The sequence below is a fragment of the Dipodomys spectabilis genome, unplaced genomic scaffold (genome assembly GCF_019054845.1).
Source record: "Dipodomys spectabilis isolate Male_0828 unplaced genomic scaffold, ASM1905484v1 ptg000173l, whole genome shotgun sequence".
Lineage (NCBI taxonomy): Eukaryota > Metazoa > Chordata > Mammalia > Rodentia > Heteromyidae > Dipodomys > Dipodomys spectabilis.
In genome coordinates this window covers 2,713,110-2,738,378 of record NW_024870850.1, presented here as the reverse complement: position 1 = coordinate 2,738,378, position 25,269 = coordinate 2,713,110, and the positions used below count along the sequence as shown (strand labels likewise).

The 25,269-nt window shown below is 37.8% G+C and overlaps 1 protein-coding gene across 1 annotated transcript; it reads left to right on the top strand.

The window, feature by feature from the left end:
- The first annotated feature begins 811 nt into the window (after nt 1–811).
- LOC122119898 (vomeronasal type-2 receptor 116-like) lies at nt 812–20,254 on the top strand. Its single transcript, XM_042693957.1, has 6 exons — nt 812–1,059; nt 12,503–12,791; nt 13,861–14,667; nt 16,259–16,486; nt 17,008–17,131; nt 19,332–20,254. The coding sequence occupies exons 1-6, from the start codon at nt 812–814 to the stop codon at nt 20,252–20,254; spliced, it is 2,619 nt and encodes an 872-aa protein (XP_042549891.1).
- Nucleotides 20,255–25,269: the final 5,015 nt, after the last annotated feature.

Here is a 25,269-nt window from a genome sequence, read left to right as displayed (position 1 = left end):
AAGAAGTATAGTATATATGGTTTTTAGGGGAGTAAGAGTTTTTTGAACAGCCATATTTCTCAGAAAAGCATAAATAAAACACCCAAGATGGTGGGTGTGTCAAAGCTTCATGGCAGTATATTGATCCATGTACTCAGCAAGTCCAGTGGTATTGCTAATTATGAAGGTCAAAGTTCAGGATAAAATTCTGCAGCTCAATTTCTGCGCTGACCATGGGCCATTACTAAATTCAACAAGATCATTCATTCTCCAGGCAATCACAGATTAATGCATTTGTGGAGACTTCTGCGTGGGATTCTTATTGAAATGGGCCTGGGTCAATCAGCAGTGTTCTGTGGCTGTTTTGGAAATTGGGAGTGTGAGATATCTTCTGAGTGTGATGCCCTAAAGAGCTGGGTTGATATCTCCTTGGCATGAACCTTTGTGAAACATCTCACCTTTCATGTGACATGGCATCTATTGATGCTTTCCAGTTGCATCATATCTAATAGATTTCATACAAATCATTTGCTACTCCAGGCTTGTGACCAAATCTAACGAGAAAACTTTATCCCAGGGGTCTCAATCTCTGTGGTCTTGGATGAAATCATAGCACCTGGAGTGGAGAGGACAACTGGAAAACATGTTTTCCAACTTGTGTTTATTTCCTGGTTGCTGGGCCTTAGATGCAGAACCTCAGGGCTGAGAGTTCTCCAAATTCCTACTGGGAAATGCTGAAGGTTGCAATGACAGCTGAGTAGACATCCCTGCTAACAAAAAGGCACATATACACATAGACACAAATACAAGCTATATATCTCCTCCTGATTCCATGGGCTTCACTTCCAGCCAGAATTCCAGTGTGGCAAATGCTTCAATGATGTTTCCTTTGATTTCCACACTCCTTCTGCTCCAGCTTCCACTCCTTGTCAGCTCCTTAGAAGGCACTGCCTGCTTTTCTAGAATGAAGCGCAGGGCACACATGGATGGAGATGTGATGATTGCTGGGTTCTTCCCTCTCTACACTTTGGGAACAGATCACAGTAACAGTGATTCTTCCCTTGATGAAGCAAAGAAGCAGTAAGTAATACCTCCATAGTTTTAGTTCCACTTAATCTTTTGTTCTTAGGTTGGGAATGTTCGAGGAAACTCTGGGGCTCACAATCATGCTTTCTGTATCCTCTTCCCCAAAGAGAGGACTCTGCTTTCTTTCCATGTAGTTTCTCCTTTCCAAGGTCATAAGCTCTCCACTTTATTCCATAATCACTGTATCTCCTGCATCACAGCTGTCTCTGCAAAGGATAAAGTGATGTTATTACAAACAACCTGAGGTAGTGGCACGAGTTCTGCAGTGAAAGGAGGCAGATACACTTCCTTGTCCACAGGCCAGTGGTCTGAGAAGTTTTCTTTTGTACATATGGGTTGACATATTTTGATGACTTTGTAGACATGCATTTTATTGTTTTAAAACCAAGCACTGTGTAATAATTAAATAAGTAAACATCAGATTCAGAGCATGATCCAGGTGGTGCCGGGCAAGGCACCAGTTGGATTACCCTCAGTGAGAGAATTATATCTGCTCAACAAGAGTTTTGCTTTCCTTGTGCACCCGTGTGCACACTCAGGTTTCGGATTGCGGGGGAGGGTCTCAGTAATAAATGACTAAGGAGAAATTCTAGCAGGCAATTTGATTCCTATTGCAACAGAATGTCACTGCCTATAGCAATAGCTCCCACCTCTTTTCCAGTGCTGATACAAGAGTAGATTGTCAGGTGGCTGGATGCATTTGGAGGCAGAGATGATAGGATCAAGAATTCTTTCACTGCTTTAGAATATAGTTGTAAATGTCTTTATCCTTCATGCCATCCCTAGATATTTGTCTTTCTTATGGGCAGCTTTTTTTTTCTGTGGTGCTTGGGGCCTTGTGCTTGCCAGGATGGTATTCTGCTGCTGAGCTACACACCCTTGTTTTTCTTATGTTCCACTACTTTTCCATGTTCAGTTGTTTTTCATTCCCTTAATACCTTTAAAATAGGGACACAGAGGTTTTATCTTTGTTGCTGTTGTTTTTAATGTACTTACAATGTGCTCTGTGATTTTTGGTTCTTCCCCCATGTTATTACCCCTGTTTTCACTGTTCCAGTGTCCTGCGTCTTGTATACATATTGGTCTAATTTGGGGAGTGGAAAGGAAATAACAAAATATTGAAACAAGGATACAGATAGACCCATTGTAACAATGAGATGTACAAGACAATATGTTGAAAGTGAACTTTACAACTTCGGTGGGGAGGAGATGGGGTGGTGGGGAGAGGATAGTAGGGGACAAAGGAGGGGGTAACAATGTTTGATAGTAAATGTACTCATTACCTTAACCATGTAACTGTAACCCCTGTGTACAGTATCTTTACAATAAAAATATAAAAAATATATTTAGTGTCTTTTTAGTGCACTTATACAGACACATCCAATCTTAAGGTTGAAGCTGATGGATGTTTCTCAGCTACTTAAAGATATGCAAGGGCTCCTGTGGAAATCAGAGAAATCTGGCCTTATTATCCTATGATCCAGTTTATCAAATAAATGTTTGTTACTAGTTAGAGGTCTTTATGTGTCATATATGAAGTCCTTGATACAGATAAATGCAGCAAGGCAATTGGATGTCACTGTGAGAAAGAGATTAACTCAATGCCACACCAGTAGATGTTATGGCAATATTTTTCAATTTTTATTACAATATGGTACTTTCAATAACTGTCTGTTTTCTTTGTTTCTATACAGTATGTCATGTATTTTGATTGTCATCACCCCCATTATTTGTAACCATATATTGTCTCATCAAACATCCTGTTTCTCCTCCCATATCTGTAATTTACTCACTTTTTATCTATTTTTCTCAGTCTTTGCAGAACATTTTACTTCTGAAGACTTTTTTTTGAAAGAGAAATCCAAGAAAATAAATTGGTACATGCATAATTATCCTACAGTTACTCTGGTTATCTCTACAGGTATCTTTGGGCTAGTTTCTTTTTTTCTCTTTTTTTTTTGGGTCCGGTTGTGGGGCCTGAACTCTGGGCCTGGGCACTGTCCCTCAGCTCTTCAGCTCAAGGCTAGTGCTCTACCACTTGAGCCACAGCGCCACTTCTGGCTTTTTTCTTTTTGCTTATGTGGTGCTGAGGAATCGAACCCAGGGCTTCATGCATTGCAAGGCAAGCGCTCTACCACTGAGCCACCTTCCCAGCCCTGGGCTAGTTTCTTTAAGAATGTTTCTTACTGAGATGTTTCTTTTTTAATATTATTGTAACTATGCTTTACAGAGAGTTAAAATCACATGAGTAAGGTAATGAGTATATTTCTTATAGAACATTATTATCCACTCCTTTGTCTCCCACTATCCCTTCCCTCCCCCACTTTTCTCCATACCCCCAAAGTTGTAAAGTTTCTGACATAGTGTCTTGTGAGTATCATTGTTGAAATGGGTCATCCTGCGTCCTTGTTTCAGCATTTTGTTATTCTCCTTCCTTTCCCCAAATCAGATAAATGTATATACAAGACACAGGGTACCAAAATCAAATACAATGACAACAACAATAAACCAATAGAAAAATAAAAATGAAATAAAATAAGAAGAAAGAACTGATACAGTACATTGGTGACAACAAAGTCAACAACTAAAAAAAGTCCTGTTGTTTACTTGCCTTGGAATTAATTTCAATTATCATCATTTTGTATGGTCATAAGTACGTAGCTATTGAGCTATTATGATAGTCTGCCAGGACTATCCTGGACTTATTATTACAAACGAGGGAAACCGTGGAGCCTATGTTTCTTTGGGTCTGGCTTATCTCATTTAATATGATAGGAAACAAAATATGGTATTTGTACTCATTATTTGTTTACTTTGCCTGACAGAATGATCTCCATTTCCATATATTTTCTAGCAAATATTGTGATTCCATTCTTCATTGGGGCTGAGGAAATCTCAACTTCATATATATAACACTTATATTATCCATTCATCTCTTCTTGGACATCCTGAGTTATTCCATAAATTGGATAGTTTGTATACAATAACATCCATGTTTACACATATATTCATATAGATACCTGAGCTTGATATGTTGGGGTAGATAGCTAGAAGTGATATAGCTGTGTCAAATATCAGCTCTATTTTTAATATCCCCTGGCATCTTCATTGCTTCTTATTTCTACACATCTTCACAAAAATTTGTAATTTTATGTTTTGATGATAGCCATTCTGAGTTACATGATAAGACAATTCAGAATACCTTTGGTTTGAATTGTGCTGATTGGTATAATGGTTTGATATCTTTTCTGTATTGATTTCCTATTTGTCTTTTTTCATTTGAAAAAAGTCTTTCACTTCATGTTCCTATTTCATGGTAGGATTCTTTGTTGTCCTGGTGTTTAAATTTCAGTGTCATTTTGTTAATAAAGCCCCATCATATGAATAGGTAACATAGGTTTTCAGCCATTTATTTGGCTGTGTTTTCACCTCATGAAAATATTTCTTTTGTTGCACTGATTCCTTAAAACTTTAATTTCTTTTAAATTTTGGGGCCAGTACTCTTGATATGTTTGCTCAAGGTTGGTGCTTTACCAATAGAATCATAGCTGCACTTTCACTGTGCTGCTGGTTCATTGGAGATGTCTCACATTACTTTTCTGTCCAGGCTGGGTTTAAACTGTAATAATTGCAGGTGTACATCTCAATGCCAGGCTGTCTGAAACTTCAATTTCATGAAATCACATTTGTAAACTGTGCTGAGGATGGGATTCTTTGCCTTGTGAGTGAAACAAATGATTCCACCATCATGCCCAGTCAAGAGCATAACTTTTTCTATTATTTTATGAAGTATTTGTATCTTACCAGCAAGCATTCCTGTGTCTATATCTTGAAGTATTTATATTATGATGTTATCTGCAATTTTCCAATCCTCAAATTTCCTATTAAGAATTGTGATGAATTTTGACTTTTATCCTTTTGTAAAATCTGAAAGGTAAGATCTAGCCTAAGCATTTTTCATATGGATACTCATTTTTCACAGTGCCACCCTTACTAAGGGTGTTATCTTCCAACAATGTAGGATTGGACAATGTCTGTATGAATTAGATGAATGTACTTAATTGGGAGTATTTGTAGGTCTCCTATTTCTTTGGTGTCTGTATTTATGAATGTGCAGTTTTTATGTTATTATGGCTCTCAAGTATAATTGGAAGCTAGTGACACATTAGTTCAGCATTTGGTTGTTTGCCTGTGGAAAGCTTTGAAAAATAGGAGATTCTCTTTTTTTCTGTGAGTTATGGGATTGTCTTTCTTGTTTCTGTGCTGAATGTGGTAGGAATTTGGATGAAGATTGTTTAGGTCATTTCAGGAATACATTCAAATTCCCTTTCAAAAAATCACAAACTTGGGCTGGGAAGGTGGCTCAGTGGTAGAGTGCTTGCCTTGTATGCATGAGGCCCTGGGGATTCCTCAGCCCCACATAAGCAAAAAGAAAAAAGCTGGAAGTGGCGCTGTGGCTCAAGTGGTAGAGCGCTAGCCTTGAGCTGAAGAGCTGAGGGACAGCGCCCAGGCCCAGAGTACAGGCCTCACCACCGGACCCCCCCCCCCCCCCAAAAAAAATCACAAACTCCAAAAGGGCTGGGTGGATTGTTGGCGTGGTGTTACTGCTGCATACCAATTGCAAGCCTCTGACTTCAAACAACAGCAGTGCTAAGGAAAAGTTTAAGATATATATGCACACATACATAATATGTATATCTGTTATAGTACATTATATATAATATTGTATGTAAAAAGCATAGTATATATATTACTCCATATATTATATACAAGATAATATATAATGTGAATGAATATATACATATGTGTATATATTCATATTGTAATACATGTGTACAAATATATAATATTTTGTATATACATTTATATTATATGTATACAAATATATAATATATACATATAAACCTGTATAGCAGTGATGGATGTTTGGGTTGTTTCTTTTTCTCAGATATTTTCAATGATGATATAGAGAACACAGGAGTGCAGATGCCCCTTTGCCATACTGATTCTAAACAGCTATGACTAACATTACTGAATCATGTAGGAGTTCTGATTTCTATTGAAGAAATCACCACAGTTTTCCACAATGGCTGTATCAATATATTTTCTTGTCACTAGAGGGCAGGCACGTACATTTCCTTAACTCTTCACTAGGCTCTTAAGTACCTGTCTGACATACATTAGCTATTCCTACTCTTTTTTTGTGTGTGTGAAAATAACGTACAGAGGGGTTACAATTACTTGAGCAAGGAAATGAGTACATTTCTTATCAAGCATTGTTGCTTCCTCCTTTCTTTCCCCTTACCATCCTATCCTATCTCCACCCACCCCCGTCTCTCCTGACCCCTTCCCTCCATTCCCCAGTGATCCCCCCACCCCCGCCAAAGTAGTAAAGTTCGTTTTTCGACATAACTGTCTTGTACGTCTCATTGTTGCAATGGATCCACCTGTATCCCTATTTAAACAATTTGTTTTTACCCTTCCCTTCCACAAATTACACCAACATCAAATACAGTGTTTTTATGGTTTTTTTTTTGTTGTTATTTATTTATTGGTTGTAGGGCTTGAACTCTGGTTCTGGGAACTGTCCCTCAGCTCAAGACTTGAGGCTAATACTCTACCAGTGAGTCACAGTGCCACTTGCAGGGTGACTCTTGAAGGCAGCAGATAGAAGCATCTTGCCAGACAGTTTATGTTGCTTACTTGGAGAGTAAAGACCATTAATATTGAGAGTAAGGACTGAGAGATGTTTGGGAGTTCCTGCCACGATATCCACCTTCTTAAGGGCTTCGACAAGTGGATTCTTCCTATGGTTCTTGGATTCTTAGTTTGGGTGCAGTTTTTTGGCCTTTATTGTGGTCTTGTTGGTTTTCTATGTGTAGGACATCTTGAAGTATCTTTTGTAGGACTGGTTTGGTGGAGATATATTGTTTCAGTGTTTCTTTGCTATGGAAGATTTTATTTGATCTTGGGTTATGAAAGAGTTTAGTTGGGTACAGTATTCTTGGTTGATAGTTGTTTGTCTTTAGGGCACAGCATACATCATTCCAGGCTCTTCTTGCTTTAATTGTCTCTGCTGAGAAATCTGAGGTGATTCTAATTGGTTTCTCTTTACAGATGATTGATCTTTCCTCCTTGACAGCTTTAAGGATCCTTTCCTTGGACTGAATTGATCCTGTGTGGATTATGTGATGGTGACATGTCCTGTTCTGACCTGGTATATTTGGGGTTCTAAAAGCTTCTAGTATCTGAATAGGCCTATCTTTTTGTATGTTTGGCAAGTTCTCTGCTAGGATCCTGTTAAATATATTTCCTAGGCCACTAACTTCTCTCTCTAGGTGCTCCTCTATTCCCATTATCCTCAGATTAGGCCTTTTGATGGTATCTTCCAAATATTGAATAGATCTATCATATTCCTTGGATTTGTCTTGGATAGTTGTATGGTTTTTCTCTATAATATCTAGGCTGTCTTCAATCCCCGAAATTCGATCTTCTGCATGGTCTAACCTATTATCAAGACTTTCTACTTTGATTTTTATTTCTTTTCCTTCTAATTGGTTGGCTTTGATTACTTCAAATTCTTTGTGGAGCTTTGTTTTAGATCTTGTATAAACTTCTTTACTTAATTTGGTGTTCAGTGTTTATTCTCAAATCACTTAGTTGATTGGTTATGATTTCCTTGGACTCCTATTCCTTCTGTCGGGCTCCATTCAGCATTCCCTTTGTGGTCTCCATGAATTCTTTCAGCTATGTGTTTATGGATGCCATGAATGCCTCTATTGATCTTTGTCTATTCTCATCCCTCTCTCGCAATTCCTGTATTACCCTTTGATTAGCTTCCTCACGTTCAAGCAATTCCTGTCTTTCTCTTTGACTGTTCTCACTCTGCTCTTGCAATTCTTTTATTTTTCTTTGACTGTTTTCCACCTGCTCATGCAAGTCCTGCATTAATCTTTGAGTAGCTTCCTCATATTTAAGAGGTTCCTGTATTAACCTTTGGTTTGCCTCCTCTCACTCCCTATCATGCTCACACTGAGTCCTTTGCAGGTTTTCAATCTTCATTCACCATGTTTATCAGTAGTGTTTGTAGAGCTTTTTGAGAACTCTCCCTGGATTATTCATGAACTGTTCTGTCACCTGATTAACATGAGTGGGACTTGAGATACCTGGACTTGCCATTTTTCTTGTTTACTTTTCAGCTTGTTCTGCCTTTTGTATGAAAGTAACTCCAATTTTGTGTTAGAATACTACTTTAAGGCAAGCATCAACCAGAATCTTGTAGTTGCACAGTCAAAATGGCTGCAGATACAATCTAGTTCAACAGATACAATTTATTCAATGTCAACTATGCATTAATGGGCTAAGAATAGCAAAGAAGGATTTGGAAAGCCAGAAATTATTAGGTTTAGGGAGAAATGTGGGGAAAAATAGGATTAGAGGGATGTGTGGAGGTAAGAGTGAATTTAACCAGGTCCTAATCTCAAAGAGGAAAATGGATTGTGCAGAATGATAGGAGAGAGATTAAAAAAAATAAGAAAAATGGAAAAACAAAAATTTAAATTTAAAAAGTGAAGCATTTTAAAATTATGTAAATATAAAGAAATGATAATGAGAGAAGAAAAAGGAAAAGAAGTATGGAGCAGAGGGATAGATAGGAAACATGAAAACCTAAAAACTAAAAATTCTTAAAATTGGTTACTTTAAAATTATATAAGTATAAAGAGACAATACTGTTATGAAAGAAGTTAAGCCTAAAAGTAGGTGAATTGAGTAATAAATTTCTGGATTAAGTATGTACACAACGGGGGATAAGGTCTAATAATGGATGATGAGGATGGGCAGAACAGTAATTAAGACACCCAAAAAAGTAGGAAACAGAAAAAAATGACAAGAATAATAAAAAGTACCAAAAAGTCAAAAGAGATTTTAAAAAAAGCACGCACGTGCGCGCGCACACACACACACACACACAAAATAAAAATTATGAGAGAAAAAAAAGCATAGTAGAAAACAATTTTAAAATTTTTTATAAAAAGGTAGAAAAGAGAGTTCTTTGATTTTTTTTGGGGGGGGGAGGGGGAATGGGAAGATCCTGTATCTCCCCTGTGTCCCTAACCAGTTTCTTGGTGGAGTCTCTGGTCTGCTTGTGGTGTTTGCTTTTCTTGTGGCTTGATTGGTTTCTTCAGTCAGTTTGTTTGAGCAGGCAGAAAAATGCCCTGTGTTACTCAGGGTTTTGTGATCTTCCTCCTGTGCTAGTTCAGTTGGAGGGAGATCTGCTTTGAGTATCACAAAAGAGGGGGATGGTTGTTTCCTCTAGTTTGGAGATGCTGTGATGAGGCTAGGTTCTGGGTAGGGGTGAGGCCTTTCAGCAAACAGTAGCTTTTCCTTGAGGAGCTAGCTCCTGAGACATTCTCAGAGCCCAGCCTGGAGCCATTCTCAGGGGTTATGTTTACTGAATTTCAATTGATTGTCTAGGCTGCTGTAGGGAGGGGCAGCCTCTGGCTCTGTTAACCCAGTGAAGAAAGCCCCTCCTCTGGGGGCAGATCTTTCTCTGCCTGGGCGGGATGACTTTCCCCTGGGTGAAGCTGAGCCTGGCAGATCAGGCCAGGTTCCTGTGACCTGCTAAATGATTCTTTTGTTTTCCTCCTAGGCCTATGTTGGAGCTAGCTGCTCAGCAGGGCCTTTGTCAGTATCAAAGATGGAGATTTCCAGTGGTAGGAGAGGGGTGGTCTTCGCTCCTCAGCTCCCTGAGGAGTAAGGATGTCAGGGCTCTACTCAAGCCAGAGTCTTGCTTCCTGGACCGTCTCTGGTCTGCGATCTGCAGGATAAAGCTATCTGCTCCTTGTCAGTTCTTGCTGGTGTTGAGTAGAATTCACTCGCCTGCCCAGTCTGGTGCTTTTGTCCTGGACTCTCTCTGTTGGTATGGTGTCTATGTCCCCTGCCGCAGCCACTGCTGCTGCCATATTGGCAGCTACCAGCAAGTGCTCAGATATGTCTCCTTGCCTGGATTTTCCCACTCTGGCCAAACTCTCTATACTATGATGGCACACATGGTGTGATTCTCTAGCCTAGGATTGTTCACTGGAACACTAAAATTGCTTTCTATACAAGAGCTTGTTTAGCTCCAGCTTCTCCTCTGCCATCTTCCTCCCTTGATATATATTTTTTTAACCTTATTTGACAGGAAATATCTTGATTTCTCTGCTCTTACAGGATAACTTTGCTAAATACAGTACACTTGGTGGATATTTTATATTGTGACCTGCAGCACTGTAAAGATCTCCTGTCCTAACATCCTTGTTTGTGTGAATTTTATTGAGAAGTAAGTTGTTAGGGAAACAGGGGCACACATATTTTATGAGTTCCTTTTCATTTATAGATGATAAACTTCTATGTGTATTTTCCAGAACTTTGTTGAATATGAGATGGTGGAGAGTTCAATTAACTTTTGATCTTCCTAAGTTTTTTTTTTGTCTGTCATGGGACTTGAACTCAGAGCTTGGATGCTGTCCCTGAGATAGTTTGCACAATGATAGTACTCTACCATTAGAGTCACAACTCCACTACCAGTGGTTTGCTAGTTAATTGGAGATAAAAATCTCGGGGCTGGGAAGATGGCTCAGTGATTGAGTGCTTGCCTTGCATGCATGAGGCCCTGGGTTCGATTCCACATAAGCAAAAAAAAAGCTGGAAGTGGTGCTGTGGCTCAAGTGGTAGAGCGCTAGCCTTTAGCTAAAGAGCTGAGGACAGCGACCTGGCCCAGAGTTCAAGTCCCACAAATGGACCCCCCCCAAAAAAAATCTCATGCACTTTTCTACTAAGGCTGGCTTTGAAATCTAATCCTGATATCTCAGCCTCCTGAAGCTTAAACAAGTGAGGCATTAATGCCAAGGATATTTGGATAAACATGGCTATTTGTATTTTTGTCTATATTAAGAATTTATATTCTGTATTATTTACTTGAACAAGAATTTTACTGTACTCAACCATTTGTTGATCACTTGCGGAACTAATATTTGCTTTTTAAATACTTCAGTCTTTCTCTCTTTCTTTTTGGGTCCTGGTGCTTAAACTTGGGGCTTGAGGGCTGTTCTTGAGTCTCTTTGTCTCAAAGCTAGCATTCTACCACAAGAGCATCAGCTCTTCATCTGCCTTTTTTGGTAGATAAAGAGTCACAGGGATTTCCTGCCCAGCCTGGCTTTGAAAGCACTCTTCAGATCTCAGCCTTCAGACTGGCTAGGATTACACTCAAGGCTACTGCTCTTACCATTGAGCATCAGCTCCACTTGGGAGTTTTAGTTGTTAACTGAAGATAAGAGTCTCTTGGCTTTACTGTCCTGGGCTTGCTTCCAACTGTGATTCTCAAATCTCAGCCTTCTGAGTAATAGCATTATAGATGTGTCCAGAGACATAATTGCCAATTTCTAATATCCTTCATAGATTCTTTCTTGCTTTCACACTTACATTTTTACTTTTGATTTATTCTTTCACATAAGAGCTATTAATATTTGTGCCTGAATTTGAACTCAGGGCCTTAGTTTTTTTTTGCTGAAGGTTGGTACTTTATCACTTGAGCCATATCTCCACATCTTTTTTGTGTTTGTAGGTTAATTGAAGATAAGGGTGTCCTAGTCTTTCCTACCAGGACTGAGAAGGGGAGATATCTTTGATTCTTTTACTTCCAGTAACCTTTCCTTTTCAATATCTCAATCACCATGTTTTGTGAAGAAAGTAGTCATCATCAAGGCATTTCCCAGCACTGAATTTCACCATGGTGGCTTTGAAGCAGTGATTTCAGCCTACGGCTATATTTTGTTACAACTTTCTTCCCATCCCCCAATTTGGAGGCTTATCTCTACCTGAGGAGTTTCTTGGAGTGTAGTGGAGGAGAGAATAACATGGGAAACCACTTTCTGTTGCATTTTTAAAGCATTGCATTTGCTTTTTAACATACCTCAGAATCAGGATCTCTTCTGAGGTTTCCGCTTTTTTTTTGGTAGCTAATGTAGAAAGAGTGTGTCTGAAAGGAAAACCATACAACACCTAATATAACACCTTGCTCTGCTTCTGAAAGTTAATCTTAAACTGAGACATTATTTAAATTATAATGGTCTTTCAGAAAACTATATAAAAAAGACTTATTATTTTTTTTACAGATGGTGCTAGTTACCCAAACATTAAAACCAAAGAATATTTGGTATCTCAAGAAGATGGTTAATGTATGATATCCTTTTTTGGTATGGTAACTATGAAAGACAGAAAAATCAAGCTCTGTGGAATTTTATATGCACATCAAATTACTAATACCTCATAAAAGGTGTAACTTTTCAACATATTTAATTTGTAGAGAAATAAACATTGACTCCACCAACGTCATTGCATTGATTTGAAGAAGTTTTGGATTATTCTTGATGAATTTCTTATGTCTCCTGTGCAGGTTTGTTTTCAAGTACTATCAGCTTGTCCTGGCCTTGGCTTTTGCTGTTGAGGAAATCAATAAGAACTCCGATTTTTTACACAACATGACTTTGGGATTTGATATTTATAATGCTGATTTGAAAGCTTGGTCTGCCTTTGAGAATCCTTTTATTTGGCTTTCTGGCCACAAGAAGATCCCTAACTACACCTGCATGGCAGAAAGAAATTTTGTAGCAGTACTTGCAGGAACATCAGGAATGACATCTGCGGAAATTGGAACATTGCTGGAACTCTACAGATTTCCACAGGTGAAGAAGGGAGGAATGTGTAAAGATGTCTGCTTTGGTTCCATTTTGAGATGTTATAAGAGAAGGATAGGAAAGACATAACATAACAGCCTATCCAATTTTATAATATCAAAAGCTAAGTACTCCAACATACTGTGTTACCCAGACTCTCATTGTTCAAGAGAGGATGGAGAAGTAGGAGAAATCCAAAGGATGACTATGAGCCTAGGGCTTGTTGAATAATTTTGTAGAAAGCAATCAGGAAGTGGGAAATAACTAAAACATGTGACGTTATTGAGTGAATAAAGTCAAGCATATTAAAGCAAAAAGGATGCATTTTCTCTCCTTTGTGGAAGTTGGTTTTAAAATTAAAAAATATAATACAAAGGATATATGAAAATGCATAGGTGACCTAAGCACTCATACATGATTAACCTGACAAAATTATGGTATACATAAAAGTGAATTTCCATGGTGTAACTACTCTGGACTTTACAACTAGGAAATTAAAGATGTCATGTGTGAGGTGTTATGATGTTAAAAGGATGGTGGAGTGTTAGAAAAATAGAGGAATGATGGCAAATACAGACAGAATATTGAAGAATATATGTAAAAATCAAACAAAGAAACAAGGGAATGTGTTGTATTGCTATACAGATGGAAAGAATAATAGAAATGATGGTACTGATCAGTAGGCATTGTAGATATAATTGACATGTTGAATTGAAAAATCTTTGTACATTGGTTTAAAAATAGTTTACAATCTAATTTTTAAAAAAACTTCCAAAACTTGGACCAATCCTACCACTCAATTCAACCTGTTCCTTTTTTTCCACTTTATTTTAAATTGTTAAAATGTCGTACACAGGGGATACAATTACATGAGCAAGGTAATGAGTACATTTCTTATCAAGCATTGTTGCCTCCATTTATGTTTCCCCTTACCATTCCTTCCCATTTCCCCCTCACTCCCCCACCCCTCTGTGTGAAAGTTGTAAAGTTCATTTTTTTGACATATATAAATCAAGACTGAGGTTGTGATGTATAGGAAATTTCTTACATGTGAGCCTACAATTTTCTTTCCCATTAGCTTACCTTTGGGGCTTTTGATCATGTCCTGAGTGATCATGGCAAGTTTCCTTCTCTCTATCAAATGCCCCCAAAAGACACATCACTAGCTATTGCCATGGTCTCCTTACTGCTTCATTTCAGCTGGAACTGGGTGGGGCTATTGATCTCAGAAGATGAGAATGGTTTATGGATCCTTGCAGAACTGAGAGAAAAGATGTACAAGAACAGAATCTGTATAGCCTTTGAGTATGTGATCCCAGGCAGTAGTCTGGCACAAGTATTTGATATGATGGCAATTCAGAACCAGATTAATAAATCATCAGCAAATGTACTTATCATTTATGGTAATAAAGAATATCTGCTAATCTTAATGATATTTCTTGGGCAATTTTTAATGACAAGCAAAGTTTGGCTCTTGAACTCAAAGTGTGATTTATCCATTGGAAGGAAGTATTTCATGTCAGGTTCATTCCATGTACCTCTTATGTTGTCACGTCACCATGGAGATATATCTGGATTCACAGATTTTATCAGGGAAGTCAATCCTTCCAAGTACCCAGAAGACTTTTATCTTGCTAGGCTATGGTTTCTCTTTTTTAACTGCTCCCATTTTGAGTCTGACTGTGTACTGTGGAAGAACTGTCCAGATGATTCTTCCTTGGAATGGTTGCCTGGGCAAATTTTTGACATGTCCATGTCTGAAGAGAGTTATAATACATACAATGCTGTATATGCTGTGGCCCATGCTCTTCATGAGATGCTTCTTCATCAAACAGAAGAAGCAACAATGGTTAATGGGAGATGGATGGTGCCTTCTCCTGCACAGGTAATGCCTTCTCTCTTGGATTAGACAGATCAAAATGAGAGTAAATCTGAACAGGTTCAATTTTTTTCCAAAGGCCCATCATAAAGTACTTTCTAAAATATTTGTAAGGTTACTCCAGGCCTCCGTTCATTTGTTTTTTTAAACATATTATTATTATTATTATCCTTAAGTAGTTGTACAAAGAAATTCCCATTCTACAAAATTGCATATGAATACAAGCTGTCTCACAACATTGTCACCCATCGTTCCTAACCCATCCTTTCTCTCACATTTTTTAAAATTGAGATTAGATGATTACATAACTTTCACATATTTCACAGTATTGTGGAATAGTAATATTTGTTAACATCACAAACACATGTTCATGTGTTCTTAAAGAAAAGATTAAAAGTTGAAAGAGGAAATGTGTTTTATACTGCCATCAATTCCTGTATTACAAATTACCACAATAAGCTCACAGTTAATAATTTTACTATCAACTTTTTCACTAGAAGTTTCTTAATAGCAAAGGATGATCTGTTCTTTATGTACCCAGTTATTCAAATGACATTGTTTCTAAGACAGTAACTTAAGGGATGGGTGATGTTGGGGAAGATGAGGAATAATGATGAAGGGGTGGCATTGAAATGCTTTGTTCTTACAAACTGACTTGTAAAATTTTAAGACCTTTTTATGATACATAAAGATAATAGTAAAAACTTCATAGATAAATTCCACATATTAAACATTAATAACTTAACTAAACTGAGTGCCAATGTTTCCTGCCTATACTCCTAGCTGCGCAGGAGGTTGAGATCTGAGAATCACTGTTGGAAACCAGTCTGTGCAGGAAAGTCCCTGAGATTTTTTTTGTCAGTCGTGGGTTTTGAACTCTGGGCTTGGAAGCTGTCCCTGCACTCTTCAGCTCAAGGCTGGCTCTCTACTGCTTGAGCCACAGCTTCTGGTTTTCTAGTGTTTTATTGGAGATAAGAGTCTCACAGAATTTCCTATAGGGGCTGGCTTTGAACCGTGATCCTCAGATCTCAGCCTTCTGAGTAGCTAGGATTACAAGGGTGTCTCTGAGACTCCTATCTCCAATTCACCACCAGAAAACCAGAAGTGGCTTTATGGCTCAAAGTGGTAGAGTGGTAGCCTTCATCGAACAAGCTCAGGAACAGCACTCTGAGTTTCAATCTCACAACTGACAAAAATTTTAAAAAAGCAATGTCATTAAATGTGCACAAAAATAAATGACCTGATTTATTCCATTTTAGTATCATCTATTTAGCTAACAAAAATTTCTAGGATATTCATAAAATTCTCAGTCCTGCCAAACTCCTAGGCGTTTGAGATTTGTCTCATTCATGACTGTTTATGTGGAGTGGTTTCTCTTGAAAAAATTCATTGTAGTAATCAGAATTCAGAAACATGATATTTTGTTCCCCTATTCTTTTATTCTCCTAAAGTATTCTTCTGTTAAACTTCATTGGATATGTGTGTTGATATTGAATTATGAAGTAAGGATTAAAGAGATTGAGAGACTTGGCTGAATTCAGGATTTCTGTTTCAGCTCTTAGATTCTGTTCACCATGGGATAATGTATCTCTTTTAGATGCACCATTTTCTGAAGAACATCCAATTTTACAATCTCGCTGGAGACCAAGTGATTTTGGATGAGGAAAGGAAATTAGAGGCAGAGTATGACATTTTAAATATTTGGAATTTTCCAGAAGGTCTTGAACTCAAGGTGAAAATTGGGAAGTTTTCTCCATATGCTCCTTATGATCATCAACTGTCTGTATCTAAAGATATGATAGAGTGGGCCATAGGAGCTACTGAGGTGGGTTCAAGGGAACACAAACATTAGAACTCAATATAGTAAGCAAAAAGAACCCCTAGATATTATGTCCATTGTGCTCTCTAATGATCTAATAATGTGAACTCCTGACAGTTGGAAAACAAATAGGAAGATATGATGGTCCTGGGGCCTAGCATGTTGTTAAACTTTTCAAGAGTATTTTATTCTTGTTTCCATATTTCTATATTTCACAAAGCAGTAGGAGAAAATTTATGCTATGAATTCAAGGAAGTTTCTGGAAGTTGGCTATGGATGTCTTACAATTAGGAACCACAATTGCTAAAGGTTCCACAATTCTCAGTAGTGGCATAGGCTGAAGGTCAAAGCTATAGCTCAAAAGTTTTTGGGATTGTGTTATAAAATGTCAAATACTATCCAATCAATGGATTGGCTTTAAGCATGTAAAATAATTATGGTTAATATTCAAATTATTAAGAACACTGGTTTTTTTAATGTCAGGTATTATTCTGAATAATGACGAAGTAATATTTGCTTTTCCTTAGACTCCTCACTCTGTTTGCAGTGAGAGTTGTGTTCCTGGATTCAGGAAATCATTTCAGGGAGGAAAGACTGTCTGTTGCTTTGATTGTACCCCTTGCCTAGACAATGAGATTTCTAATAGAACAGGTAAGTCTCTGATTAATGATGAAATTCTCTATCTTCCCAGTATTCTGTAATGTATCCAAGTCCCTGGAAAGGTTTTGTATTTGTATTAGAGACCCAAAATCTTCCTTCTTTGAATAATTTAATGATAGCAATTGATATTGTTCCTTGAAATAATACAACTAGTGGACCTTAAATTATGCATCAGATTTAATTTTTCTGGGACATTTTACACGTTTATCTCGAGAAATGAGTTTTGATAAGTTAATGTTAGACAAAAAGAACTCTAAGATAAGGATTCAAATGGTTTTTCTTTCTTGCAATTGTTTCTAACATATTTATAAGATGATTTCTTTGTTGCTTTATATGTCCCTCCCCCACGATATAACTTCTGTTTTCACTGTATTTGATGTTAGTATAATTCATGGATGGGAAGGGAAAAAACAAATTGTTTAAATAGGGATACAGGTTGACCCATTGCAACAATTAGATGTACAAGATGTTATGTTGAAAAACAAACTTTACAACTTTGGCAGAGGGTGGGGCTGTGTGGGCAGCTCACTGAGGGTACGGGAAATGGGAAGGGATCAGAAGGGGAAACAAGAGGGGAGGCAACAATGCTTGATAAGAAATGTACTCTTAGCCTGGGAAGGTGGCTCAATGGTAGAGCACTTGCCTTGCATGCATGAGGCCCTGGGTTCAATTCCTCAGCACCACATAAGCAAAAAGAAAAAAGCCAGAGGTGGCGCTGTTGCTCAAGTGGTAGAATGCTAGCCTTGAGCTGAAGAGCTGAGGGACAACACCTAGTCCCAGAGTTCAGGCCCCACGAACGGACTCCTTCCCCCCCCCCCCACCAAAAAAAAAAAAAAAGAAATGTATTCATTACCTTGCCCATGTAATTGTAACCCCTCTGTACGGTATTTTCATAAAAAAAAATAGAAATGGATTTTGAAAATTTTTTATTGTTATTGTAGAGTAGATTTACAGAAGGGTTACAGATACATGAATTAGGTAATGAGTACAACACTTTTTGAACCATGTCTCACCTTCTCGCACTCTCTCCCAGTTTTTTCTATCCCATCCCCCATCAACAAGTTGTACAGTTCATTTCTATATAGTATCTAGTAAGTACCACTGTTCAATTTGTTCACTCTTTTTTTACCTTTTCTGTGTCCCCTGTTACCTATCCAAATTCAGACTAAAAAATCCAAAAGGAAAAGAAAGCAAAAACAGCCACAATGGCAAATAAACAATAACTCTTTTTTTATTTTTTGGAGTTCATTTCATAAGATATGGTTTTATAGATCATATGCATATAGTTCTGAGCCTTTTTCAGCCACTCTATGCATATTCTCCTTTGTATTCAGTGAATGTGTAGAGTCCATGAAACTTCTCCATTAAGGTTAAGTATAAATTCTTATTAAATGCCGAATGTCCATGATCTTCCAAATTACATTTGTGGCACAAAGGATGCATAAATCCTGTACATCTTAATTTATCTTCCCAGAACTGTTATTGCTATAGAGAAAGTGCTTAGAAAACTGAGTTTTGTTTAACTATTATACACAAGTGTTGTGCATATCATGACTTTAGAGCTTTAAAGAGGGCCTTGATTGTCTGGTCCCACTGCGTCATAAGATGAATTCAAGAATGTACCACTGGGTTCCTATTAATGTTTCAAACAAACACATGGTGAAATGCAAGCTATATTAGTCACAATTTTGAATGGCAGTTGCAGACTTGTGTGCACATTGCTGAGAATTTATATTACAGACAGATGAGGAAGTCAGAAAATTATTGTTAGTTCATTAAAATGAACAAAAATGTCTTATTTCTAATATGTGTGGAAATCAGTCAGAACAAAAGAAAATGTCATATGAATTAATTGTGTTTTCAGGTTTTTGGCCAGAATATTAGAATACTATAACAGATGTTGCTTAGATTTTATGATAAATAAATGAACTTTTAGAAACATATAATTAATTTATTTCCCACCTAAGAAGCAGTGAATAAGAAAATAAGACTGAAAAAAGGGAATATGAGAATGATGATGGAGTTACGGAAAAGAGACAAAAAGCAGTTTCTTATATTATTTGATAGTATGTACCTTTATGATACTAAGAACTCATATGTTTGATTTACCTCTAAGCAGAGATTTCTTAATTTCCATTGAGTAAAAGGAAGTGCTGAAAAGAGAAAAATGGTAATTCTGCATTCTCACTAGATATGGAGCAGTGTATGAAGTGTCCAGATCATCAGTATGCCAACAAAAAGAGAACCCAGTGCCTTCCAAAAGCTGCAAGTTTCCTGGCTCATGATGAACCCTTGGGCATGGGCCTGGTCTGCATGGCCCTTTGCTTGTCCACATTCACTGCTCTTATTCTTGGGGTTTTTGTGAAATATCAAGACACTCCCATTGTTAAAGCCAATAACCTGGCTCTCAGTTACATCCTGCTTATCTCCCTCATCTTCTGTTTCCTCTGTTCCTTGCTCTTTATTGGCCATCCCAATACTGTCAGTTGTATCCTGCAGCAGATCACATTTGGAGTTGTGTTCACTGTGGCTGTTTCCACAGTGCTGGCCAAAACGGTGACTGTGGTTCTGGCCTTCAAGGCCACTTCTCCAGGGAAAAGGATGAGATGGCTGCTGGTTTCAGGGGCTCCTAACTTCATCATTCCCATCTGCACCCTCATCCAGGTGACTCTCTGTGGACTCTGGCTTGGAACCTCTCCTCCCTTTGTTGACACAGATGCACACTCTGAACATGGCCATGTCATCATTCTGTGCAACAAGGGCTCCCTTACTGCTTTCTACTGTGTCTTGGGATACCTGGTTTTCCTTGCCTTGACCAGCTTTACTGTAGCTTACCTAGCCAGAAACCTGCCTGACACATTCAATGAGGCCAAGTTCCTGACCTTCAGCATGTTGGTGTTCTGTAGTGTCTGGGTCACTTTCTTGCCTGTCTACCACAGTGCCAAGGGGAAGATCATGGTGGCTGTGGAGGTCTTCTCCATCTTGTCCTCCAGTGCAGGGTTCCTGGGCTGTATTTTTGCCCCCAAGTGTTACATCATCCTGTTAAGGCCAGATAGAAATTCTCTCCATAGCTTCAAGGGCAAAATGCATACTGGGAGAAATGAGCCTTCTTAAAATAAAACTCAGGGGTTTGCACTTTTGGGCATTTACCCAAATGACCACAAACAAGGCCACACTAAAGCTACCACCACAACTATGTTTATTGCAGCATTATTTACCATAGCTAAGATATGGAACCAACCCAGATGCCCCTCAGTAGATGAATGGATCAAGAAGATGTGGTATATATACACAATGGAATTCTATGCCTCCATCAGAAAGAATGACATTGCCCCATTTGTTAGGAAATGGAAAGGCTTGGAAAAAATTATATTAAGTGAAGTAAGCCAGGCCCAAAGAAACATAGGTCCCATGGTTTCCCTTATTTGCAATATCTAGTATAGGTATGAGTCAAGCGGAAAAAGTCAGAGAATGTGATGTTAGGAAAACGAACCCTCAAATATGTATTTTAATGTTTTTGTTTCATTCATGCATGTGTTTCTAACGCATTTATAATATTATTTCTTTGTTGCTTTGTATGTCCCTCCCCCACAGTGTAACCCCCGCTTTCACTATATTTGATGTCAGTATAACATGTGGAGGAGACGGGGACAAACAAGTCGTTTAAGGATTCAGGTGGACCTGTTGCAACAATGAGAAGTACAAAATGTCATGTCAAAACCAGCTTTACAATGTCGGTGGGGGGGAGGGAGGGGGGGGTATGATTGGGTGGGGGGGAGGGGGGAGGCTGGGAAGGGAGGTGAAGGGTAAACAAAGGAGGAGGCTGCAATGCTTGGTAAGAAATGTATGCATTTTCCTGCCCATGTAATTGTAACCCCTCTGTACAGTATGTTTTCAAATAAAAAAAAAAAAACAAAAACTCAGGGGTTTGGTCAAATGCCTAGAAGATCTAAACTAAAGCCACACTTCTTTTCTAATCTTTTATTAGTTTATGTTGTGAGACTCATTTCAATGAATATGTGAATCTTACTCATTTCTATAGTGGTAGTAAAGCCCAAAATTATAGCTGTTCTTCACTTAATATAATTTTTTCCAAGTCTTTCCATTTCCTAACAAATGGGGCAATGTCATTCTTTCTGATGGAGGCATAGATTTCCATTGTGTATATATGTCACATTTTCTTCATCCTTTCATCTACTGAGGGGCATCTGTGTTGGTTCCATATCTGAGCTATGGTAAATAATGCTGCAGTAAACATAGTTGTGTTAGAGCTTTAAGATGGTTCTTGTTTGTGATCATTCAGGTAAATGCCCAAAAGTGAGATTGCTGGGTCATAGGGGAGCTCTATGAGGAGTCTTTTGAGGAACCTCCATACTACTTTCCAAAGTGTTTGAACAAGTTTACGCTCCCACCAACAATGTAGTAGGGCTCCCTTCTGTCCACATCCCATCCATCATGGTTTCCCTTATTTGAAATAACTAGTATATGTCTGAGACAAGCAGAAATGGTCAGATAAGTTAGTGTTAGGCAAAATGAACCCCAAAATAAGGACTCAAATGGTTTTTCTTGCTTGCTTTTGTTTTTAACATATTTATAAGATGATTTCTTTGTTGCTTTGTATGTCCCTCCCCCCATGGTATAACCCCTATTTTCACTGTATTTGATGTTGGTATTTGATTTGATTTGTGGAGGGGAAGGGAAAAAACAAATTGTTTAAATAGAGATACAGGTGGACCCATTGCAACAATGAGATGTGCAAGACCTTATGTAAAAAAACAAAATTTATAACTTTGGTGGGGTGTGGGGTGGAAGGTGGTGGGCATTTAGGGCAGGGATGGTAGGGGGAAACAAAGGAGGAGGCAACAATGCTGGATAAGAAATGGACTCATGGGATGGGAAGGGGCAACAAAGGAGGAGGCTACAATGCTTGATAAGAAATGTACTCATTATCTTGCCAATGTAATTGTAACCCTTCTGTACAGTATTTTCACAATAAAAAATAAAAATTAAAAAAGAAATGTACTCATTACCTTGCCTATGTAATTGTAAATTCTCAGGACAGTGTTCTCATAATAAAAAAAATTTAAAAAAAGAATTGTACTCATTACCTTGCTTATGTAATTGTAACCCCTCTGTACAGTATTTTCACATTAAAAATTATTTTAAAATGAAGCACATTTTTCATAAGCATATAAGAAATGTGTGGAATATATTTTATACTAAGTGAGAAAATTTCAGGGACTCTACAATTCCCACAAGACAATTTCACTTATGGAATGCCTGGATACAACTCTCAGGGATCTTTAGGTCAAACAGGCAGTCTTTTGTTCTGCAAACTATGGGTGGAATGATGCTAGGAAATGCAATTCTCTCCACAGGTTATTGAGATCATATATAAATTTATTCCCTGTTTCTTCTCATTACTTGACAGACATGTACTCGATTGCATATCAGTGTATGTGAAGAATGTGTCAACTCTAGTTCTGTTAATATACTATTAATTCTTCAATACATGGAATGGAAAAATGTTTCTACCTTAGAAGCTTCCATTTGTGGAATAGTGAAAGGTGCTGAGGGCTACATGGAGCTTGCCTTGATCCCAATGCCTGCAAAGACCCAACAAGTGTGTCCACAAGGGCATCATCTCCACTCAGTGGCATCAAAACTTCTCCCTTTATGACCACAATTATGCCATCTTCTTCTGGACATTATAGGCAGCTCTCTTAGGATTACTACAATGTGACTTTTCATTCTTTTTCCATCTCCAGATCTTAATTCAAACATGAAGTGTTGAAACTAGTAAAGATGAAGGAAAAATTGAACCTTTGATAGTAACTTCTTGAATAAAACATCAGTAGTTCAATAAATAAGAACAAAATTTGACAGATGGGATTGTATCAACCTAGAAGTCTTCACACTGGAAAGTTAAAAGGTATTAACTAAAAAGTTGGCCTACACAGTACATTCAAAATACAATGAATAAATTGAATAAATAGGAAGCTTGGGAAACTAAACTCCTAAAGAATAAAAAACCCAATTAACAATTTGGCAAACAAATTTAAAGATTCTTTTCAATAAGAAATCAAAAGGGCCAATAAATACATGAAGAAATACTCTACATCTGTGGCCATGAAGCAAAGGCAAACCAAAATGACCTTGAATTTTATCTCACTCCAGTCAGAATGACTATCATGAAGAAACACATAACAGAAAATGCTGGTTAAAATGTGTGGGAAGCAAATCCTTATTCACTATTTATGGGAATGTAAATACATGCCACCATTATGGAAATCAGAATGGAGTTTCCCCAAAGAACTAAAAGTAGATCTCCTATGCCAGCCAGTTATATCATCCTAAATTGTATATACGAAATAATTTAAGTGGAGGTACAGTTGTCACATTGCACACTCAAGTATACTACAGAAATATTCACAAAATATGGAAACAATTCAAATGCTTTCTAAAATATTCACAATCAGAACAAAATATTTTTTGGTATTGTAATGCAGAAAATTGTTGAGTATCATGTTAAGTGAAGTAAGCCAGGTTTAGAAAGACAAAGGTCAGCCAGGCATTAGTAGCTCACGCCTGTAATCCTAGCTATTCAGGAGGCTGAGATCTGAAGATCGCGGTTCGAAGGCAGCCAGGGCAGGAAAGTCGGTGAGACTCTTATCTCCAATAAACCAATAGAAAACCAGAAGTGGCGCTGTGGCTCAAGCGGTAGAGCACTATTCTTGAGCTGAAGAGAACAGGGACAACGTCCACACCCAGAGTTCAAGCCCCGCGACTGACAAAAAAACAAAAACAAAAGACAGAGGTCACATGCATTTTCTAAAATGTGGACAACAGACCTAAAGACAACATATATATTTACTTAAGGAACACATACACATAAATAGACATTTGTGTAATTACGGGACTCTTTGAAACGTTTACGAGGAAGGGGAGGAGATGATCAAATTATAAAAGATGTGTAATAACAAAGTGCATATGTGGCTGAAGGTAGCTGGAGAGATGAGGAAAGAGGAAGTAATATGTAGAAATAATTAGGTGTGAAATACACAGTGACTCCATTCTAACAGTTATTATACATTAAAATGAAGGACAGGAGTGTAATTGACATCCTATCCAGTTCTGGGCATTATGTACAGATGCAAGGGCAGTGAATCGAGACACTGAAGGCAGTGAACCAAAAGCAATGTACTTACTATATGTGTATGAAAATGGAAACTGAAATCTGCTGAAATTCATTTAATAAGGAAAGGAGTGGGTGAGACTGTCACGAAGAGTTTAAATCAGATCAGAGCAAATTGCATATACATGTAGAATTGTCCAAATGTAACTTCTACAATTAATAGACACTGATAGAGTATAAAAATAAGTGATAATATTCTATGTATTTCCCTGACTACTAAAATAAATAAACCAGGGTCAACCTCATTAGCAAATTTGATATTCTCACCACAAAGACACATTTTTTCATATCTCCATTAGCTTTTCAAAAGTATTGAATAGAAAGTACAGACAGTTTCTGTGAATCCTGTAATCCACACTTTCATTGTTTGCCTTACTAAAAGTATGCTGTACTATATGAATCAGCACATCATTAGATTGTTCTGTCATTTGTTTATGCTCACATGCAATTTCTGTTCTATTCCATATGTTATTCCCGGCAAGTGTATCACAGCATGTATTCAACAGAATAGCCTAGTATAGAATAAATTCACTGCACTTCAGGGCCATTGCTATCAGGCTATTGAGATCTTTGCATGGATTCTATGTCCAATATATTTGAGTGTTAGGAAATATACAGGTGGTTTTGATAGTGGAGAAAGGCTTATTTTCACAGGCACAGGTTTTCAGAAAAGCATAAATAGGAACAAGCAAGGTGGTGGATGTATCAATGCTTCATGACAGTATATTGAACCATGTACTCAGGATGTCCAGTGACATTGCCAGTTGTGAAGGTCAAAGTTCAGAATACAATTCTGCAGTTCAACTTCTGCACTGACCATGGGCCATTGCTGAATTCAGCATGGTCATTCGTTCTGCAGGCAATCACAGATGGACACATTTGTGGAGTCTCCTGCATAGGATTTTCATTGGATGGACCTGGGTCAACCAGCAAT